This window comes from Anomaloglossus baeobatrachus, chromosome 9, assembly GCF_048569485.1.
Source record: "Anomaloglossus baeobatrachus isolate aAnoBae1 chromosome 9, aAnoBae1.hap1, whole genome shotgun sequence".
Classification (NCBI taxonomy): Eukaryota; Metazoa; Chordata; class Amphibia; order Anura; family Aromobatidae; genus Anomaloglossus; species Anomaloglossus baeobatrachus.
In genome coordinates, this window is record NC_134361.1 from 8,383,553 (window position 1) to 8,407,525 (window position 23,973).

The following is a 23,973-nucleotide window of genomic DNA, read 5'->3' on the forward strand; positions in this document are numbered from 1 at the left end:
GCGGGCCTGTAACCCGAGTCATGGCGGGCCTGTAACCCGAGCCATGGCGGGCCTGTAACCCGAGCCATGGAGGGCTCATAACCCGAGCCATGGAGGGCTCATAACCCGAGCCATGGAGGGCTCATAACCCGAGCCATGGAGGGCCTATAATCTGGACCAATAGAGAATGTCTCATATTAAATAGATCATACGTTGGTACAACATGTGTAGCAGTCTCAAACACAAGAGACATTAAATACCCCAAATTCTGGCAAAATATAATATGTAAAGGCCTGATTGGCTGTAACAAACACACAATAAACATGCTGGTAACATTGCCTATAGGGTATAGATGTGGCGGTAAACAGGTTACTAGGAGCAAAAAGTGCTATGTGCAGCAAATGCTGCATATCCCAGCAAAGGGTATCCCCACCAAGATAAGCCCCCAAACAATCCAACGCATGTTTCGCCAGAATATAAATTCCCTTGTGGTTATAGCTTCATCAGGGAGAGAAGGCGATCGAAACGTGCGTTGGATGGTATTCTTGTATTGTTCGCTGTTGTTATTGCTTTCTTGTTTGTTTTATAATCTGCTACTTTTGTATCCAGTCTCCACTTCTGATATTGTGTCCTGGATCCTACAAGAACTGAAGGACGGGGATGAGATCGGCTTTGACCCTTTCCTCTTTTCTATAAGTATGTTGCACTTTAAACTTTAAAAATTTGTTTTTATAAAGGTATTTTTTTTTTGTCCCTTTAAAAATAATTCAAAGTTAATATAAAGTTCACAAGCGATCGGGCACCGCAAGAACTGACCCCCTCAATGGGGACCTCAGTGTGGAAGACAAGTCAGTGCAGTGTGCAGAGGCAGTCTGCTGTACGCGTCACTATATGTGAAGATGTAGACTCTGTAGAGTCTAACGTCCACTATAGATATGGTCTTATCAGTGGCAGAACGCAGGTTTCCATCACACTGAACATTTAGCATAATGGAGGCTGTGGTCAGATCACAGCTGATGTCTTCAGGTCTGGTTGGGTCATTTCTCTACATTTTCCACACTCAGTTACTCCAGAAAACACAGGAAATACTGAGCACGATGTGTTGTGGCCACTTAGATGTGATAACGTGATATTGTCTCTTTCCCAGACGACTGGCAATCCTACCACAGCTTACTGGAGGATTCGGGGAAGATTCTCCGCTCCATACCCAACAATCTGGTGGACGAGGTGTGGGGGAGGCAGCGCCCCGACCTCCCGGACAACCAAATCTATTCCATCCCCAATCAGTTTGTAGGTGAGGAATGAGAGAAGCTGTTAATTGTTACATTTCAGGACATAATGTTTGGCTCCATTTTCTCTACACTAATAGGCTCTACCATAGTCCGTGCCTGGGAGGCCTCATTCACACATCAAGGTTTTTGCATCAGGTTTTTTGCCAAAACCAGGAGTGGAATTTACAGAGAAAACTATAATGGAAAGATCGACCTCTGTTCTGTGGTTTGGAGACGCTCCTGGTTTTGGCAACAAATTCTGATGAAATAAGTGATCAAAAATCCCAAGGTGTGCACGGTGCCTGACTGACTGTGTGCGCGGTGCCTGACTGACTGTGTGCGCGGTGCCTGACTGACTGTGTGCGCGGTGCCTGACTGACTGTGTGCGCGGTGCCTGACTGACTGTGTGCGCGGTGCCTGACTGACTGTGTGCGCGGTGCCTGACTGACTGTGTGCGCGGTGCCTGACTGACTGTGTGCACGGTGCCGGACTGACTGTGTGTGCGCGGTGCCGGACTGACTGTGTGTGCGCGGTGCCGGACTGTGTGCACGGTGCCTGACTGACTGTGTGCACGGTGCCTGACTGACTGTGTGCGCGGTGCCTGACTGACTGTGTGCGCGGTGCCGGACTGACTGTGTGCGCGGTGCCGGACTGACTGTGTGCACGGTGCCTGACTGTGTGCACGGTGCCTGACTGACTGTGTGTGCGGTGCCGGACTGACTGTGTGCACGGTGCCTGACTGACTGTGTGCGCGGTGCCTGACTGACTGTGTGCACGGCGCGGACTGCAGCTGAAGCTAATCATCAGTGGTGGTATAAGGCATCTCACGTTCAGTAATCGGCTGTTAGAGCGGATCCTGCAGAGATCGTTGGCAAACAAGTTCTGCAAATACAACTTTTTTGTCCATTTTGAAAAAATTGCTTTCTGCACCATGTGTGTTTTAATATTGAAGTTTATGGAGAATGGATCTATCGCTATTTATCTTCCATTTGAAACTGATAAAGTAAGAAAGAAATGGATCCTTTACAAATGAGCGAAAAACAGATGGCGAAATAGGAATCTGTTAACGGATCCATTGTCCAGAGATTCCCATGTTAAAAAATAAGAAAAAAAACAAACAGATCCTGCAAAAATCCGTTTTTTCAAAACAGATAAAGTTGTATTTGCACAACTTTTTTTGATAACGTATTTGAGCGGATGATTACTGGACATGTGAGCTCAGCCTTACAAGTCCCGGTCTGCTCGGGCCTCACGTACGCGCCACGTTTCTCGTCACATATCCTGCACGTTCTGACTGCGAGCAGCAGGTGGCAGCAGTGAGATGAAAACCATTGCAGACAGCAGCATGATGAGTGCAGCTCCTGATGTCACCGCAGCATCACATGGAGAAATGTTACCATTTGAACAGGAAAACAAGTAAAATATATCTTTGTACCGTGTTAGCCAGTATAGATAAAAAAATTGTTTAAAAAGTTCGGTTCTTTTAAACAATTTTTTTAACAGGAAAACAAACTCAATAAATCTAAAGAAAAAGAAAACAAGAGAATATTTTTGTTGTTTTTAATGTTTTCATGGAAATTCTTATTCACTTAATTGGGGAAGTAAATGTGCCCCCCCCCCCCTCCCGTACCGCTGTATGCCCTCCATACCACTCTGTGCCCCCCGTACTGCTATATGCCCCCCATACTGCTATATATATGCTATATGGTCTGTGTGCGTGCCTCTGGATAAGTGCCTCATAAGTGTCAGAAATATACCAGAATTGAAGCAGACGTGACCAGAAGGTAAACTTCAGCTCTTTCTAACCAAGTTTGCCACTGACACAAATTACTTGTTAAATCACATACTTACCACACTACCCCCACCATGTTCACCTATGCCCTCACAGTCTTTGCCCCTCTCCTCCTCACTCTCCTTCGCTATCCCCACACCCCAGCTCCCTCTAAACAAATATTCATCTCCCCCTCCCTCCTGCCTTCTCATCTGTCCTCATCTGCTGACCTACTCCTGAACCTCAGATCGCTCCTAATATCGCGCAGACCATGCCGTCCACTCTCTTTCTCCCACCTGCTCTCCCTTTCTCTACTCCTTCTCACTGCTGGTGACATAGCCCCCAATCCTGGCCCCCCATGGATGGTACACCCCTCTTTATCACCCACCCACCACTCTCCACATAATAGTAACTACCGCAATCTATCCAACATAAAAACTATTGCCCTCTCACCGACTCCGCCGCCCCCTCTCTCAGGAGCGCTGTGGAATGCCCGTTCAGTGTGTAATAAACTGCACATCATTCATGATCTCTTTACCTCCAGCAATCTATCCTTTCTGGGCATCACCGAAACATGGCTGACACCATCCAACTCTGCCTTCCCAGCTGCACTATGCTACGGTGGCCTTCACTTCACCCACACTCCTCGCCCTGGCAATAGACAAGGTGGAGGAGTGGGCCTCCTTCTTTCTAACAACTACAACTTCACCACAATCCCACCTCTACCCTCCCTTGTCCTGCCTTCCTTCGAAGTGCACTCTGTCCGCATCTATTCTCCCTCCAACCTCCAAGTGGCTGTCATATACAGACCCCCGGGCCCTACCACTGCCTTCCTCGACCACTTCTCTGCCTGGCTTCTACACTTTCTCTCTGCTGACATTCCCACCATCATCATGGGTGACTTCAACATCCCCACTGACACTCACCAACAAGCTGTTTCCAAACTCCTCTCCCTTGCTTCGTCTTTCGGCTTAACTCAGTGGTCCACCTCTGCCACCCACAAAGATGGACACACACTAGACCTTATCTTCACCCGCCTCTGTCCCCTTTCTGACCTCACAACTTCCCCCCTCCCCCTATCTGACCACCATCTTCTGACCTTTTCAGCCCTGTCCTCCTCACCTACCCCCCCTGTCCAGCACCTAGCACATCCCCGCAGAAACCTTGCACACCTCAACATGCACACCCTCGCCGACTCTATCCTCCCACTGTCCTCCATATCGTCCCTCCACGACACAGACAGTGCCACCACTTTCTACAACGCCACCCTCACATCAGCTATTGATTCAGTCGCTCCTCTTGTGCATGGCAGAGTGAGACGAATCAATAGACAGCCCTGGCACAACAGCCTCACTAAAAAACTTCGGCAAAGGTCTAGGGCTGCAGAGCGGCGCTGGAAGAAAACGCACTCCCAGGAAGACTTCACCACATTCAAAAACACAATTCACACATTTCGTTCAGTCCTCACCTCCGCTAAACAGAATTACTTCAAAAACCTCATATCCTCTCTAACACACAACCCCAAACAGTTATTCAACACTTTCAACTCCCTCCTTCGCCCACCACTGCCCCCTCCAACCTCCCTCATTTCTGCAGAAGACTTTGCCACCTATTTCCAAGAAAAAATTGACCTAATAAGGCAAGTCTTCTCTGCTCAGCCACCACAACCCCTTCATGTAACTGACCACTGCCCCTCTCCCATAAACTTCCTCCCCACCATCACCGAAGGAGAGCTTTCACGTCTTCTCTCAAAAGCGCACCTCACCACATGCGCACTTGACCCCATCCCATCCCACCTCCTCCCCAACCTCACCACCATCCTTATTCCAGCCTTAACCCACCTCTTCAACCTATCTTTAACAACTGGTAGCTTCCCTTCTGCCTTTAAACATGCAACAGTCACAGTCCTAAAGAAACCTTCCCTCGACCCAACCTCTGCTGCCAGCTATCGCCCCATATCACTACTCCCATTCGCCTCAAAACTCCTGGAACATCACGTCCATGCTGAACTCTCCTCCCACCTCTCCTCTAACGCTCTCTTTGACAACCTACAGTCCGGCTTCCGTCCTCATCATTCCACTGAAACTGCCCTGACTAAAATCACAAATGACTTGCTTACTGCCAAAGCGAACAAGCACTTCTCTATACTCCTACTTCTAGACCTGTCCTCAGCCTTCGATACCGTTGACCACTCCCTCCTATTACAGACCCTCTCTTCCCTTGGTGTCAGAGACCTCGCCCTCTCTTGGATCTCTTCATACCTCTCAAATCGCACTTTTAGTGTCTCCCACTCCCACACAACCTCTTCATCCCGCCATCTCTCGGTTGGTGTCCCTCAAGGCTCTGTCCTGGGACCTTTACTTTTCTCTATCTACACATTTGGCCTGTGACAACTCAAAGTCCCATGGCTTCCAGTACCACTTATATGCCGATGACACTCAGATCTACCTCTCTGGTCCAGATGTCACATCTCTGCTGTCCAGAATCCCAGAGTGCCTATCGGCTATATCTTCCTTCTTCTCCTCTCGCTTCCTAAAGCTCAATGTGGCCAAAACTGAACTGATCATCTTTCCTCCATCTCCCCTACACTCTCCACCTGATCTATTACAATAAATAACATCACGCTCTCGCCAGTACCCAAAGTTCGGTGCCTCGGAGTGACCTTTGACTCTGCCCTGTCCTTCATACCACACATCCAATCCCTCACCACCTCCTGCCGTCTTCAACTCAAAAATATTTCCAGAATCCGCCCTTTCCTCAATTTGCAATCTACTAAAATGCTAGTGCATGCCCCCATAATCTCCCGCCTCGACTACTGCAACATCCTCCTCTGTGGCCTCCTGCCAACACGCTCGCCCCTCTCCAGTCCATCCTTAACTCTGCTGCCCGAATGATCTACCCCTCTCCTCAATACCACCCCGCTTCTCCCCTCTGCATGTCCCTCCACTGGCTTCCAATCTTCCACCGTATCCAATTCAAACTACTCACACTGACCTACAAAGCTGTGCATAATCTGTCTCCTCCGTATATCTCTGAACTACTCTCCCACTACACTCCAACACGTCACCTCCGGTCCTCCCAAGATCTCCTTCTCTCCTCCTCTCTCATTTGCTCCTCACGCAACCGACTCCAAGACTTCTCCCGAGCATCCCCAGTCTTCTGGAACTCGCTGCCTCAACACGTCAGACTATCCCCTACCCTTGCAAACTTCAAATGGAACCTGAAAACGCACCTGTTCAGAAATGCCTACAATCTACAATGAACTCGCTGCCGCCCCACCACCGTGCGGAGCTGCCGCCCCACCACCGTGCGGAGCTGCCGCCCGACCACCGTGCGGAGCTGCCGCCCGACCACCGTGCGGAGCTGCCGCCCGACCACCGTGCGGAGCTGCCGCCCGACCACCGTGCGGAGCTGCCGCCTGACCTACACCCCACCTATTGTCTCCTCCCCATAATCCTATAGAATGTAAGCCCGCAAGGGCAGGGCCCTCTTCCCTCTGTACTAGTCTGTCTACTGTAACTTGTATATGTATTTTGTATGTAACCCCCTTCTCATGTACAGCACCATGGAATCAATGGTGCTCTATAAATAAATAATAATAATAATAATAATATACTCCCTCCCGTACCGCTCTATGCCCCCCGTACTGCTATATGCCCCCCATACTGCTATATACTCCCTCCCATACCACTCTGTGCCCCCCGTACTGCTATATGCCCCCCATACTGCTATATACTCCCTCCCGTACCGCTCTATGCCCCCCGTACTGCTATATGCCCCCCATACTGCTGTATACTTCCTCCCATACCACTCTGTGCCCCCCGTACTGCTATATGCCCCCCATACTGCTATATACTCCCTCCCGTACCGCTCTATGCCCCCCATACTGCTGTATACTTCCTCCCATACCACTCTGTGCCCCCCGTACTGCTATATGTCCCCCATACTGCTATATACTCCCTCCCGTACCGCTCTATGCCCCCCGTACTGCTATATACCACCTCCCATACCACTCTGTGCCCCCCATACCGCTGGTTGCTCACTTTGCTATGTCCAGGGGGAATCCTGTGCAGGGTACAAGGGCAGATAGAGGGGGGTCCATGAATCTGGGGGATGGGTTTGGTCATCTCCCCCTAGTATCAGGATATCCGGTCACTGTCCTGTCTGCCGTCTCCTCCTTTGATTTATTCGGTGATTTTTGGCCGGTTTACCCCTGTTTTTGGCATCCTGAGTTGTATTTTCCATTCTTTTGCAGGCAGCACCTGGCAGGAAAAAGTGACCGATATCCGGAAACAGATGGAACAACATCCCCAGAAGCCGACGGCGGTCCTGCTGTCATCGCTGGAGGAGAGCGCATGTAGGTCATTCCGCCAGGAGAGGGATAATATGGGGGGGCCACGCAGTGGATGGGGGTCATCTGAGGTCTCAGTTGGGGTCTTCGTGGACCTCTGCTCTCTCTTCTCCTCATGTGTTATACCTTAATACTCTTCGAGGGTTGTTCCCAAATCCGCCTCCTCATATAACATCCCGGGAGCCTCCAAAACAAGATAATGAGGCGTTTAGGGAGTCTGTGTCCTGCACCAGGGAAAATCCGGCAATACCCCGTGTCTTCACCGCAGAGGGGACAGCGAGCCGGCAATCCCCCGTGTCTTCACTGCAGAGGGGACAGCGAGCCGGCAATCCCCCGTGTCTTCACCGCAGAGGGGACAGCGAGCCGGCAATCCCCCGTGTCTTCACCGCAGAGGGGACAGCGAGCCGGCAATCCCCCGTGTCTTCACCGCAGAGGGGACAGCGAGCCGGTAATCCCCCGTGTCTTCACCGCAGAGGGGACAGCGAGCCGGTAATGCCCCGTGTCTTCACCGCAGAGGGGACAGCGAGCCGGCAATCCCCCGTGTCTTCACCGCAGAGGGGACAGCGAGCCGGCAATCCCCCGTGTCTTCACCGCAGAGGGGACAGCGAGCTGTCTGGTGGCCGGGGCTCAGTGACCGGCAGCCACATTCTTAGGCTATGTTCACACAGGACATCTTTTAATGCATTTTTTGGTGCATTTTTGAGGTCACAATGAAGCCCCCACATGCAGCATTTCCTTCCCCAGCAGAGTCTATGAGATTTCTATTTTGCGGTCTGCACTGGGCATCTTTTTTGGCTGCGTTTTTGAAGATGCAGCAGGTCAATTCTTTTTGTGTTTTTGAGCCTCCAGGCAATAGATTTAACTTAAAAAACGCACTGGACAAAATGGGTAAAAACGCGTAAAAGAGCATGCATTTTTTAAATGCATTTTTTCTGCGAGTGCGTTTTTTTGGGGCCAAAAATGTTGCATCTTTGTGGTTAAGAAAAATGCAGTGTGTGAACATAGCCTTACACAGCCCCCGATATTGCTTCACAATGGCCATTACACTGTACAATACATAGGTCTCCGGAGCAGCAGACGTAGCAGAGCTGAACGCGCTTTGAGCAGTGAGGTGCGGCCCACACGCTGCAATATTCATTCTGCAATGATCACATTCTTCCAGGTGTATCCATTCTTTCCCCGGAGCCTCGGGCGCGCTGTGACCCGCTCTCTCTTTCCCGCAGGGCTCTTCAATCTCCGCGGACAGGATATTCCGTACAATCCCTTCTTCTACTCGTACTCGCTCCTGACCACGGACTCCATCAGGTAGTGAAGCGCCGGCCATCGAAAAATGAAGCCGCGTCACAAGTAAAAGTCGCCCCGTATCGCGGAGTCTGGAGAGGATTATATTTCCCTTAAATATTTCACTGAGAGAAAACATCTGCACAAAGCGTAAAAACCGCTGATAAACGGCGGAGTAACCCCCAGAAAATGTGACACCCCGGAACTGTGCCAGAAAATGTGACACCCCGACCCCCGATAACTAAGAACCCCCAGAAAATGTGACACCCCGGCCCCCGATAACTAAGAACTGTCCCAGAAAATGTGAGACCCCGGCCCCCCGATAACTTACATTGTAACGAGCCCTCACCTGTATATCACCTCCTATCACAGTGCAGTCACACAGGTGAGGACTCGTTACAATGTATCTCCTCCTATCACAGTGCAGTCACACAGGTGAGGACTCGTTACAATGTATCACCTCCTATCACAGTGCAGTCACACAGGTGAGGACTCGTTACAATGTATCACCTCCTATCACAGTGCAGTCACACAGGTGAGGACTCGTTACAATGTATCTCCTCCTATCACAGTGCAGTCACACAGGTGAGGACTCGTTACAATGTATCACCTCCTATCACAGTGCAGTCACACAGGTGAGGGCTCGTTACAGTGTATCACCTCCTATCACAGTGCAGTCACACAGGTGAGGACTCGTTACAATGTATCACCTCCTATCACAGTGCAGTCACACAGGTGGGGACTCGTTACAATGTATCACCTCCTATCACAGTGCAGTCACACAGGTGAGGACTCGTTACAATGTATCATCCTATCACACTGCAGTCACACAGGTGAGGACTCGTTACAATGTATCACCTCCTATCACAGTGCAGTCACACAGGTGAGGGCTCGTTACAATGTATCACCTCCTATCACAGTGCAGTCACACAGGTGAGGGCTCGTTACAATGTATCACCTCCTATCACAGTGCAGTCACACAGGTGAGGACTCGTTACAATGTATCTCCTCCTATCACAGTGCAGTCACACAGGTGAGGATTCATTACAATGTATCACATCCTATCACAGTGCAGTCACACAGGTGAGGACTCGTTACAATGTATCACCTCCTATCACAGTGCAGTCACACAGGTGGGGACTCGTTACAATGTATCACCTCCTATCACAGTGCAGTCACACAGGTGAGGACTCGTTACAATGTATCATCCTATCACACTGCAGTCACACAGGTGAGGACTCGTTACAATGTATCACCTCCTATCACAGTGCAGTCACACAGGTGAGGGCTCGTTACAATGTATCACCTCCTATCACAGTGCAGTCACACAGGTGAGGGCTCGTTACAATGTATCACCTCCTATCACAGTGCAGTCACACAGGTGAGGGCTCGTTACAGTGTATCACCTCCTATCACAGTGCAGTCACACAGGTGAGGGCTCGTTACAATGTATCACCTCCTATCACAGTGCAGTCACACAGGTGAGGGCTCGTTACAATGTATCACATCCTATCACAGTGCAGTCACACAGGTGAGGACTCGTTACAATGTATCACCTCCTATCACAGTGCAGTCACACAGGTGAGGGCTCGTTACAATGTATCACCTCCTATCACAGTGCAGTCACACAGGTGAGGACTCGTTACATTGTATCACCTCCTATCACAGTGCAGTCACACAGGTGAGGACTCGTTACATTGTATCACCTCCTATCACAGTGCAGTCACACAGGTGAGGGCTCGTTACAATGTATCACCTTCTATCACAGTGCAGTCACACAGGTGAGAGCTTGTTACAATGTGTCACCTCCTATCACAGTGCAGTCACACAGGTGAGGGCTCGTTACAATGTATCACCTCCTATCACAGTGCAGTCACACAGGTGAGGGCTCGTTACAATGTATCACCTCCTATCACAGTGCAGTCACACAGGTGAGGGCTCGTTACAATGTATCACCTCCTATCACAGTGCAGTCACACAGGTGAGGGCTCGTTATAATGTATCATTCTATCACAGTGCAGTCACACAGGTGAGGGCTCGTTACAGTGTATCACCTCCTATCACAGTGCAGTCACACAGGTGAGGGCTCCTTACAGTGTATCACATCCTATCACAGTGCAGTCACACAGGTGAGGACTCATTACAATGTATCACCTCCTATCACAGTGCAGTCACACAGGTGAGGGCTCGTTACAATGTATCACCTCCTATCACAGTGCAGTCACACAGGTGAGGATTCGTTACAATGTATCACATCCTATCACAGTGCAGTCACACAGGTGAGGACTCGTTACAATGTATCACATCCTATCACAGTGCAGTCACACAGGTGAGGGCTCGTTACAATGTATCATCCTATCACAGTGCAGTCACACAGGTGAGGGCTCGTTACAATGTATCATCTCCTATCACAGTGCAGTCACACAGGTGAGGACTCGTTACAATGTATCTCCTCCTATCACAGTGCAGTCACACAGGTGAGGATTCATTACAATGTATCACCTCCTATCACAGTGCAGTCACACAGGTGAGGACTCGTTACAATGTATCACATCCTATCACAGTGCAGTCACACAGGTGAGGACTCGTTACAAAGTATCACATCCTATCACAGTGCAGTCACACAGGTGAGGGCTCGTTACAATGTATCACCTCCTATCACAGTGCAGTCACACAGGTGAGGGCTCGTTACAATGTATCACATCCTATCACAGTGCAGTCACACAGGTGAGGACTCGTTACAATGTATCACCTCCTATCACAGTGCAGTCACACAGGTGAGGACTCGTTACAATGTATCACCTCCTATCACAGTGCAGTCACACAGGTGAGGACTCGTTACAATGTATCATCCTATCACACTGCAGTCACACAGGTGAGGACTCGTTACAATGTATCACCTCCTATCACAGTGCAGTCACACAGGTGAGGGCTCGTTACAATGTATCACCTCCTATCACAGTGCAGTCACACAGGTGAGGGCTCGTTACAATGTATCACCTCCTATCACAGTGCAGTCACACAGGTGAGGGCTCGTTACAGTGTATCACCTCCTATCACAGTGCAGTCACACAGGTGAGGGCTCGTTACAATGTATCACCTCCTATCACAGTGCAGTCACACAGGTGAGGGCTCGTTACAATGTATCACATCCTATCACAGTGCAGTCACACAGGTGAGGACTCGTTACAATGTATCACCTCCTATCACAGTGCAGTCACACAGGTGAGGGCTCGTTACAATGTATCACCTCCTATCACAGTGCAGTCACACAGGTGAGGACTCGTTACATTGTATCACCTCCTATCACAGTGCAGTCACACAGGTGAGGACTCGTTACATTGTATCACCTCCTATCACAGTGCAGTCACACAGGTGAGAGCTTGTTACAATGTGTCACCTCCTATCACAGTGCAGTCACACAGGTGAGGGCTCGTTACAATGTATCACCTCCTATCACAGTGCAGTCACACAGGTGAGGGCTCGTTACAATGTATCACCTCCTATCACAGTGCAGTCACACAGGTGAGGGCTCGTTACAATGTATCACCTCCTATCACAGTGCAGTCACACAGGTGAGGGCTCGTTACAATGTATCACATCCTATCACAGTGCAGTCACACAGGTGAGGGCTCGTTATAATGTATCATCCTATCACAGTGCAGTCACACAGGTGAGGGCTCCTTACAGTGTATCACATCCTATCACAGTGCAGTCACACAGGTGAGAGCTTGTTACAATGTGTCACCTCCTATCACAGTGCAGTCACACAGGTGAGGACTCATTACAATGTATCACCTCCTATCACAGTGCAGTCACACAGGTGAGGACTCGTTACAATGTATCACCTCCTATCACAGTGCAGTCACACAGGTGAGGGCTCGTTACAATGTATCACCTCCTATCACAGTGCAGTCACACAGGTGAGGATTCGTTACAATGTATCACATCCTATCACAGTGCAGTCACACAGGTGAGGACTCGTTACAATGTATCACATCCTATCACAGTGCAGTCACACAGGTGAGGGCTCGTTACAATGTATCACCTATCACAGTGCAGTCACACAGGTGAGGACTCGTTACAGTGTATCACATCCTATCACAGTGCAGTCACACAGGTGAGGACTCGTTACAATGTATCACCTCCTATCACAGTGCAGTCACACAGGTGAGGACTCGTTACAATGTATCACCTCCTATCACAGTGCAGTCACACAGGTGAGGACTCGTTACAATGTATCACATCCTATCACAGTGCAGTCACACAGGTGAGGACTCGTTACAATGTATCACCTCCTATCACAGTGCAGTCACACAGGTGAGGACTCGTTACAATGTATCACATCCTATCACAGTGCAGTCACACAGGTGAGGGCTCGTTACAATGTATCACCTCCTATCACAGTGCAGTCACACAGGTGAGGACTCGTTACAATGTATCACCTCCTATCACAGTGCAGTCACACAGGTGAGGGTTTGTTACAATGTATCATATCCTATCACAGTGCAGTCACACAGGTGAGGACTCGTTACAATGTATCACCTCCTATCACAGTGCAGTCACACAGGTGAGGGTTTGTTACAATGTATCACCTCCTATCACAGTGCAGTCACACAGGTGAGGGTTTGTTACAATGTATCATCCTATCACAGTGCAGTCACACAGGTGAGGACTCGTTACAATGTATCACCTCCTATCACAGTGCAGTCACACAGGTGAGGGCTCGTTACAGTGTATCACCTCCTATCACAGTGCAGTCACACAGGTGAGGACTCATTACAATGTATCACCTCCTATCACAGTGCAGTCACACAGGTGAGGACTCGTTACAATGTATCACCTCCTATCACAGTGCAGTCACACAGGTGAGGACTCGTTACAATGTATCACATCCTATCACAGTGCAGTCACACAGGTGAGGACTCATTACAATGTATCACCTCCTATCACAGTGCAGTCACACAGGTGAGGACTCATTACAATGTATCACCTCCTATCACAGTGCAGTCACACAGGTGAGGACTCGTTACAATGTATCACATCCTATCACAGTGCAGTCACACAGGTGAGGACTCGTTACAATGTATCACCTCCTATCACAGTGCAGTCACACAGGTGAGGACTCGTTACAGTGTATCACCTCCTATCACAGTGCAGTCACACAGGTGCGGGATCGTTACAATGTATCACATCCTATCACAGTGCAGTCACACAGGTGAGGGCTCGTTACAGTGTATCACCTCCTATCACAGTGCAGTCACACAGGTGAGGACTCGTTACAATGTATCATCTCCTATCACAGTGCAGTCACACAGGTGAGGGCTCGTTACAATGTATCTCCTCCTATCACAGTGCAGTCACACAGGTGAGGGCTCGTTAAAATGTATCACCTCCTATCACAGTGCAGTCACACAGGTGCGGGATCGTTACAGTGTATCACATCCTATCACAGTGCAGTCACACAGGTGAGGACTCGTTACAATGTATCACCTCCTATCACAGTGCAGTCACACAGGTGAGGGCTCGTTACAGTGTATCACATCCTATCACAGTGCAGTCACACAGGTGAGGGCTCGTTACAATGTATCACCTCCTATCACAGTGCAGTCACACAGGTGAGGGCTCGTTACAATGTATCACCTCCTATCACAGTGCAGTCACACAGGTGAGGACTCGTTACAGTGTATCACCTCCTATCACAGTGCAGTCACACAGGTGAGGGCTCGTTACAATGTATCACCTATCACAGTGCAGTCACACAGGTGAGGACTCGTTACAATGTATCACATCCTATCACACTGCAGTCACACAGGTGAGGACTCGTTACTATGTATCAGATCGTTCTCGTTTATCGGGCTGAGCCCCTTCTGAGCTGTGGAGGTTTCAGGATTAGTTTCTTGAAATTATTATTATTTTCTGGAAATAGACAGGAATCTTCTCATTCATTGACAGCAAGCAGAGATCTAGAAAATTGTGATATTTGGAAAGACAAAGTCTATTAGAAAGATGCAGAATGGTCATTATTCAGTGATTAGTGGAAGTTCTGTAACACCGGCCCCCCTTACAATCTGTGGACCCCCGGGTATATTAGTTTTCCTGCATCTTGCAGATTATTCGTCAATGTCAGCCGGATCACTGCAGACGTTCGTTCCTACCTGACCTCGAGCTGCCCGGCATCGCCGTGTGTTCAGATCCTGGGCTACGACGAAGTGCGCGACACGGTGACCGAATACGTGAAGGGGAACGTGAAAGTCTGGATCGGGTCCAGTTACACCAACTACGGAGTCTATGAAGTGATCCCGAAGGTATGTCCCAGAATATTAAGACATCATCAATATCCTCTTCTCAAACGTCCTCGCGAGTCTGTGACCCGAACACCACTAATCTACAGCAGGGTCCGATATACACAGCACGAAAGGGTCCGATATACACAGCACGAAAGGGTCCGATATACGCAGCACGAAAGGGTCCGATATACGCAGCACGAAAGGGTCCGATATACGCAGCACGAAAGGGTCCGATATACGCAGCACGAAAGGGTCCGATATACGCAGCACGAAAGGGTCCGATATACGCAGCACGAAAGGGTCCGATATACGCAGCACGAAAGGGTCCGATATACGCAGCACGAAAGGGTCCGATATACGCAGCACGAAAAGGGTCCGATATACACAGCACGAAAGGGTCCGATATACACAGCACGAAAGGGTCCGATATACACAGCACGAAAGGGTCCGATATACACAGCACGAAAGGGTCCGATATACACAGCACGAAAGGGTCCGATATACACAGCACGAAAGGGTCCGATATACACAGCACGAAAGGGTCCGATATACACAGCACGAAAGGGTCCGATATACACAGCACGAAAGGGTCCGATATACCCAGCACGAAAGGGTCCGATATACCCAGCACGAAAGGGTCCGATATACCCAGCACGAAAGGGTCCGATATACACAGCACGAAAGGGTCCGATATACACAGCACGAAAGGGTCCGATATACCCAGCACGAAAGGGTCCGATATACGCAGCACGAAAGGGTCCGATATACGCAGCACGAAAGGGTCCGATATACGCAGCACGAAAGGGTCCGATATACGCAGCACGAAAGGGTCCGATATACGCAGCACGAAAGGGTCCGATATACACAGCACGAAAGGGTCCGATATACACAGCACGAAAGGGTCCGATATACACAGCACGAAAGGGTCCGATATACACAGCACGAAAGGGTCCGATATACACAGCACGAAAGGGTCCGATATGTTCAGAGCAGAGATTCCACAAAGTCCATTGAAATGTAGCGAGGGTTCTGTCCAGACGGAAGATAACATAAAAATCCAAAGTTGAAAAATGACAAATGTGATACACTCATCATGACTAGTGAAGGGCGGACTCACAGATACCCGGGATTGTTGAGTCTAACCGGGATAAAAAAAACCAAACAGTTCGGGCCGGGAATTGATCATGGCTATCTGGTGGCCGGATGCTGGTCCCCATAGAAGTCCGTAGGGACCAGAATCCAGTGCTTTAAAATGGTGATCGTGGGATTGGAGAAGGCGCATTATACTTACCTGGTCTCCCGCACGGCTCTAACGCTGCTTCTGGGGCCGCTCATTACCCTACATACATATTCACTGCTTTCCTCGCCCACTGGCAGTCCCTGCGTCTCTGGTTGCCGTCAGACGTACCCCCACCCTGTGTGACAGCGTATGTCACAGTAACCAATCAGAGGCGCTACGTGTGAGTAAATAGTGCTGTAAAAATAAGTAAAAAAATTTGGCGTAGGGTCCTCCCATATTATGATACCCAGCACAGACCGAGACAGTCTACAGCGCCCAGGCGTGCACTTATCTTGGCTGTGTATCAAAATGAGAAGATACACATGCGGCTTTTTTAAAATTATTTAAATAAATATATTTTTTAAAAACTGAGTGCAGTCCCCCTCAATTTTTATACTCAGGCATGATAAAGCCGACAGCTGGGGACTGGTATTCTCAGGCTGGGGAGACCTATAGTTATTGCCCCCCCAGCCTACAAATAGCAGCCTGCAGTCGCCAAGGATTGTTGCATCCATTAGATGCAACAATCCCTAAACTTTACCTGGCTCTTCCTGATTGCCCTTTTGTGGTGGCAATCGGAGTAATAAGTGGTTAATATCCGCACACAGCTGCCAGTAACCCCAAGGCATCTATGAGACCCCCCCATTACTTATCTGTAAATAACAAGAAACAAACACTGAAAAAATCCTTTATTTTAAATAAAATACAAAAAAACACTTTCACCCCTTTATTAAACCCCAAAACACCAGGATTCGATGTAATCCACACGAGGTCCTACGACGATTCCAGCTCTGCTACATCTGAAGTGACAGCACGCAGTCATAAAACATGACCGCCCACTGTGAGCTTCAGGCAGAGAATGAGCCACAGCAATGAACAGTGACGTCACTTAGGTTATTTGTGGTCATAGCTGGAGAGTCCCACGGTCCTCCACCTGTGATCTCAGGTGACCTCATTGGACGGAGTGACCTCACCTCAGGTGAATTTGTGTGAAGGATAATGAGTGGCCTCAGATGTAGAGTTAGAGCCACACAGAGACTGTTAGTATAATGCACTTGTATTCTGGTCCACATAGACTTTTATTTGGGGACTGACGTCTGGCCAGATATCCAGGATCAATTCTGGACCCGAACTGGGTATGTGGGGGTTTTTTTTGTTTTTTTTTTTAACCCAGTTGAACCTGCTGATCCCGGGTATCTGCGAGTCTGCCCATCACTAATCATGAGACAAGTATTGGGAGAATCATTTCTAACTTTTAATATCTATACAGTAAAGACCAAATGTTTGGACACACCTTCTCATTGAAAGGGTTTTCTTTATTTTCATGACTCTGAAAATTGTAGATTCACATTGAAGGCATCAGAGCTATGAATTATCACATGTGGAAGGAAATACTTAACAAAAAAGTGTGAAACAACTGAAAATATGTCTTATATTCTAGGTTCTTCAAAGTAGCCGCCTTTTGCTTTGATTACTGCTTTGCACACTCTTGGCATTCTCTTGATGAGCTTCAAGAGGTAGTCACCGGAAATGGTTTTCCAACAGTCGTGAAGGAGTTCCCAGAGATGCTTAGCACTTGTTCGCCCTTTTGCCTTCACTCTGCGGTCCAGCTCACCCCAAACCATCTCGATTGGGTTCAGGTCTGGTGACTGTGGAGACCAGGTCATCTGGCGTAGCACCCCATCACTCTCCTTCTTAGTCACATAGCCCTTACACAGCCTGGAGGTGTGTTTGGGGTCATTGTCCTGTTGAAAAATAAATGATGGTCCAACTAACCGGATGGAATAGCACGCCGCTGCAAGATACTGTGGTAGCCATGCTGGTTCAGTATGCCTTCAATTTTGAATAAATCCCCAACAGAGTCACCAGCAAAGCCCCCCCCCACACCATCACACCTCCACCACCATGCTTCACGGTGGGAACCAGGCATGTAGAGTCCATCCGTTCACCTTTTCTACAAAGACACGGTGGTTGGATCCAAAGATCTCAAATTTGGACTCATCAGAGCAAAGCACAGATTTCCACTGGTCTAATGTCCATTCCTTGTGTTCTCTTCTGCTTGTTACCTGTCCTTAGCAGTGGTTTCCTAGCAGCTATTTTACCATGAAGGCTGCTGCACAAAGTCTCCTCTTAACAGTTGTTCTAGAGATGTGTCTGCTGCTAGAACTCTGTGTGGCATTCACCTGGTCTCTAATCTGAGCTGCTGTTAACCTGCGATTTCTGGGGCTGGTGACTCGGATAAACTTATCCTCCGCAGCAGAGGTGACTCTTGGTCTTCCTTTCCTGGGGCGGTCCTCATGTGAGCCAGTTTCTTAGTAGCGTTTGATGGTTTTTGCCACTGCACTTGGGGACACTTTCAAAGTTTTCCCAATTTTTCGGACTGACTGACCTTCATTTCTTAAAGTAATGATGGTCACTCATTTTTCTTTACTTAGAATTTGTATTATGGCAAGAAAAAAAACAGCTAACAGTCTATTCAGTAGGACTATCAGCTGTCTCCACCAGACGTCTGCACAACACAACTGATGGTCCCAACCCCGTTTATAAGGTAAGAAATCCCACTTATTAACCCTGACCGGGCGCACCTGTGAAGTGAAAACTATTTCCGGTGACTACCTCTTGAAGCTCATCAAGAGAATGCCAAGAGTGTGTGTGAAGATGTAATTTACCCTCTCACTGTATATGCTGTACAGATTCCTATTTCAAGCTGGGTTCATTGTCTTATTTGAACTACTTCTGTGTACATTTCTATTGTTGTAGGTAATCACCCCCTAAAATGCAAGGTTATATCCTCTTGAGGCACTTCCATCCCTGGGAGTAGGGGGAGGTGGGCCTAGAGTCCAACTAGTGTAAACTCTGCTTACCTGGGAGATTCAGTCAGAGTGAGCTGAAACTTGAAGGGAGCAGGAGCTCCAGCCTAAGTGGCTGTGGACACGGACGGAGCTAGGCCTGTGTGGCGGCCCGTGGGATTGTGTGGAACTCTTTGGACTACTGTAAGGATGATTGCTTTGTAATCCGGTCCGAGGATTGTCGGGAAGGGCCCCCGAATCTGTTTTACGTGGACTTATCGTGTGCTGTTCCAGTGTTCTTGTGAATAAACCTGTTGGATCGTTCCTCGGCCTGTTGTCTCTCCTTGCTCTGCTGTACACCCCGTCACAAACTGGTTGGCAGCGCTGGGATCAGAGCAGAAGGAATGGAGGACAATGGCTCAACATCAGGAACCAACACTGCAGAGTACAAGACCTGGACTTTGGGGAGCCTGCAATCAAAGGCCCGTGAAGTAGGAGTTCGTTTCAAAGGACTCTCCAAGGAGCAGCTGATTGAGGCGCTAGAAGGAGTCTGCTCGCAAAATGACGTGGAGGAAGGATCCTCACAGCAAACGGAGCAAAGACGGGAGCCGGAGGTGAATACCCAAAAAAGTCAATGGGTTGTGTGGTACAAGGAAAAGATGGCACTGCTTGGAGATGAGGCCACCATAGAAGATAAGAGGGAGGCCATGCGTGGAGCTGAAGAGAAGGAGCGCAGGATGGAGGAGATGGCATTGCTGGATAAGCAGCTCGCTGTGGAAGCCGCGAGAGGTTCCAGACAGACTGTAACCCCAGCACCCATCATGAGGGAACTTCCCAGGGTGTCCCGCAAAGACTTTAAGCCGTTTAATGAGGCTGCAGGCGACATTGAGGGCTTCTTCCAGGACTTTGAGCATCAGTGTCGATTAATGGAAGTCCCGGACAGGGAGCGTGTCCGGCATCTGGTTGGGCTCCTAGAGGGGGGAGCTGCTGAAGCCTATAGAGCTATGGACCCTCGGTGGAACTGTGAGTATGCGGATATTAAACAGACTATTCTAGAACATTATGCTGTGACCCCAGACACTTACAGGACTCAGTTCCGTGCTTTAGCCTGTGATGGGGAAGTGTCTTTTAAGATATATGCTCATAGACTCAAACAAATATGTAATCGCTGGCTGGAGGCAGAGGAGGCCTTATCTTGGGAGACCTTCCTGCAGGTCATCCTAAAAGAACAATTCTTTGCCCAGTGCCCCGCTGAGATCCGGGAATGGGTGCGTGAGAGAAAACCAGCGACAGTGGAGGAAGCTGCTGCTCTCGCTGATGAGGCTCTCACCATCAAGCCTCAGTGGAGGGTTCTGTTGGAGGATGGAGAGACGCCTAACAGCTCCACAACACCGGATGCCCCCAGTTATTCTGTCCCCATTGTTCCCCGTTCCTCTAAGCCACCACATGTTGATACCCGTGTTTAATGTGCCTTCAGTTGCTTCTACTGCACTTTCTGGAATACGCCGGGGAGAGGAAGTAACAGAGCGCAGGTGTTATGTTTGTAGGCATCCCGGGCATTTGCAGGCCTCATGCCCAGCCAGCCCATGGAGGAATCATCCTCAAACCCCTACAGCACCTTCAGGTGGGAGTCGGCCTCCAAGTTCCCCTACCCCTTACCCAAGAGGACGCCTTGGATGGAGGGAGACCCAGCTCAGATGCTATCAATGTGGACAGCCAGGGCATCGGCAAGTCTCCTGCCCAGCTGTTCAAATGAGGACTGATCCTGTGCCCAATCGGATTGTTAATTATTTACAGCCCAGCACCATGGAGGAAGATGTGGCACCGCTATGTGAGGACTGGCCTAGTGACTCAGCCCCCCATGTTGCACCACCAGGAGTTTACGGGGTGCGACCTGCAGTTATGACGACTTCTGCTCATCGAGGTAAGCACATGCAGGAGGTTGTGCTGGATGGACAGAGACTTGTTGGATTTTGTGACTCGGGTGCTTTCCTCACACTGGCTGATCCCCGAGTGGTTCGGCCTGAGGCAATCCATAGAGGACCTGGGATTGTCATTGAACTGGCTGGTGGACAATGGAGGACTATTCCCACAGCCACTGTGGATCTGAGCTTTGGTTTTGGGGTCAGGCGATGTGTGGTTGGGGTGATGGGTGGTCTGCCTGCAGCTGTTCTCCTGGGCAATGATGTGGGAGAGCTACGATGCCAATTCGTGGCTGCATGAAGCCACATGTAAGTAACGCTCTGCCTGTGTGTACTTAACCAGTGACCTGTAGAGGTCCCTAGTACGTACACAAGTTGGGAGGGGGAGGGATTGTGAAGATGTAATTTACCCTCTCACTGTATATGCTGTACAGATTCCTATTTCAAGCTGGGTTCATTGTCTTATTTGAACTACTTCTGTGTACATTTCTATTGTTGTAGGTAATCACCCCCTAAAATGCAAGGTTATATCCTCTTGAGGCACTTCCATCCCTGGGAGTAGGGGGAGGTGGGCCTAGAGTCCAACTAGTGTAAACTCTGCTTACCTGGGAGATTCAGGCAGAGTGAGCTGAAACTTGAAGGGAGCAGGAGCTCCAGCCTGAGTGGCTGTGGACACGGACGGAGCTAGGCCTGTGTGGCGGCCCGTGGGATTGTGTGGAACTCTTTGGACTACTGTAAGGACGATTGCTTTGTAATCCGGTCCGAGGATTGTCGGGAAGGGCCCCCGAATCTGTTTTACGTGGACTTATCGTGTGCTGTTCCAGTGTTCTTGTGAATAAACCTGTTGGATCGTTCCTCGGCCTGTTGTCTCTCCTTGCTCTGCTGTACACCCCGTCACAGTGTGCAAAGCAGTAATCAAAGCAAAAGGCGGCGACTGTGAAGAACCTAGAATATAAGACATATTTTCAGTTGTTTCACACTTTAAGTATTTCATTCCACATGTGATAATTCATAGTTTTGATGCCATCAATGTGAATCTACAATTTTCAGTCATGAAAATAAAGAAAACTCTTTGAATGAGGAGGTGTGTCCAAACTTTGTCAGTACTACATATATTAAAAGTTGGAAATGAGATATATATATATATATATATATATATATACATATATATATATATATATATATATATAATTATATATATATATATCTATATATTTTTTTTTTTTAATTTATTTTTTTTATTTTTTCCCCAGAGTAAACTTGTGTCTGAGAATTATTCCCCCATCATGATGACAAAAGCAGTGAAAAACGACAAGGAGCAAAAATTATTAAAGGATTGTCACGTGAGTAACCGACGCGGCCGGAGGGGGAATTTACTGTGTGACTTCTACAATAGGTCAGTGGTGGTCGGTAGTACATGCAGGGGACGTCCTATCATCACCGGGGGCTGTGTATGTGCGGGGGGCGTCCGATAATCATCAATTCGGGGCTGTGTATGTGCGGGGGGCGTTCAATAATCATCACCGGGGGCTGTGTACATGCAGGGGACGTCCGATCATCACCGGGGGCTGTGTATGTGCGGGGGGCGTCCGATAATCATCAATTCGGGGCTGTGTATGTGCGGGGGGCGTCCAATAATCATCAATTCGGGGCTGTGTATGTGCGGGGGGCGTCCAATAATCATCAATTCGGGGCTGTGTATGTGCGGGGGGCGTCCGATAATCATCAATTCGGGGCTGTGTATGTGCGGGGGGCGTTCAATAATCATCACCGGGGGCTGTGTACATGCAGGGGACGTCCTATCATCACCGGGGGCTGTGTATGTGCGGGGGGCGTCCGATAATCATCAATTCGGGGCTGTGTATGTGCGGGGGGCGTTCAATAATCATCACCGGGGGCTGTGTACATGCAGGGGACGTCCGATCATCACCGGGGGCTGTGTATGTGCGGGGGGCGTCCAATAATCATCAATTCGGGGCTGTGTATGTGCGGGGGGCGTCCGATAATCATCAATTCGGGGCTGTGTATGTGCGGGGGGCGTCCAATAATCATCAATTCGGAGCTGTGTATGTGCGGGGGGCGTCTAATAATCATCAATTCGGGGCTGTGTATGTGCGGGGGGCGTCCGATAATCATCAATTCGGGGCTGTGTATGTGCGGGGGGCGTCCGATCATCATCAATTCGGGGCTGTGTATGTGCGGGTGGCGTCCGATCATCATCAATTCGGGGCTGTGTATGTGCGGGGGGCGTCCGATCATCATCACCGGGGACCATGTACACGTGTAGTAGTGTTAGTAAGTAGATACATTTTATCTGCATTTCAAAGTGAATGAGGCGTCCAGGAGGTGGGGGAGGGGAGGGGGAGAAGGGGCTCTTAAGTGGAGACAGAACAGGTTGATCTAATAAGGTGAATTACCTCGTATGATCTATTGCCTCGTAGTATTGATTTCTGTAACCTTTATTGAAACCTTTTAATTCTAGACCATTTATTGTGTATCACCTTAGATCCGTGATGCTGTGGCGGTCGTCGAATACTTACTTTGGCTGGAGAAAAGCGTGCCAAAAGGGGGGGTGACCGAAATAAGTGGAGCGACTTATGTCGACGGGCTGCGAGCGTAAGTGTTACAGATAATAAGGGAAATGGGCGCTAAAAAGAGTCACTTGTCACATGACCGCCGTACTCCAATAGGAGAAAATGGAAAATGTCCACAACAGGCGAAGTGCGGTGATTTGTATTCACATCCACTATTTACAGCGGTAAAACCACCGCCCCAGAGCGGCGCTAGCAGAGAACCGCAGCACCAGAGCGGCGCTAGCAGAGAACCGCAGCACCAGAGCGGCGCTAGCAGAGAACCGCAGCACCAGAGCGGCGCTAGCAGAGAACCGCAGCACCAGAGCGGCGCTAGCAGAGAACCGCAGCACCAGAGCGGCGCTAGCAGACAACAGCAGCACCAGAGCGGCGCTAGCAGACAACCGCAGCACCAGAGCGGCGCTAGCAGAGAACCGCAGCACCAGAGCGGCGCTAGCAGAGAACCGCAG

The 23,973-nt window shown here is 49.3% G+C and overlaps 1 protein-coding gene across 1 annotated transcript in view; it reads left to right on the plus strand.

The window, feature by feature from the left end:
* The window catches only part of XPNPEP2 (X-prolyl aminopeptidase 2), a 107,586-nt gene that overhangs the window by 58,663 nt on the left and 24,950 nt on the right, over window positions 1-23,973 (plus strand). The window contains exons 6-12 of the mRNA XM_075322371.1: window positions 589-675; window positions 1,127-1,273; window positions 7,277-7,378; window positions 8,596-8,677; window positions 14,766-14,961; window positions 22,187-22,276; window positions 23,440-23,549. Coding sequence (XP_075178486.1) covers window positions 589-675; window positions 1,127-1,273; window positions 7,277-7,378; window positions 8,596-8,677; window positions 14,766-14,961; window positions 22,187-22,276; window positions 23,440-23,549 — 814 coding nt within the window. The remainder of the gene's footprint in view (window positions 1-588; window positions 676-1,126; window positions 1,274-7,276; window positions 7,379-8,595; window positions 8,678-14,765; window positions 14,962-22,186; window positions 22,277-23,439; window positions 23,550-23,973) is intronic.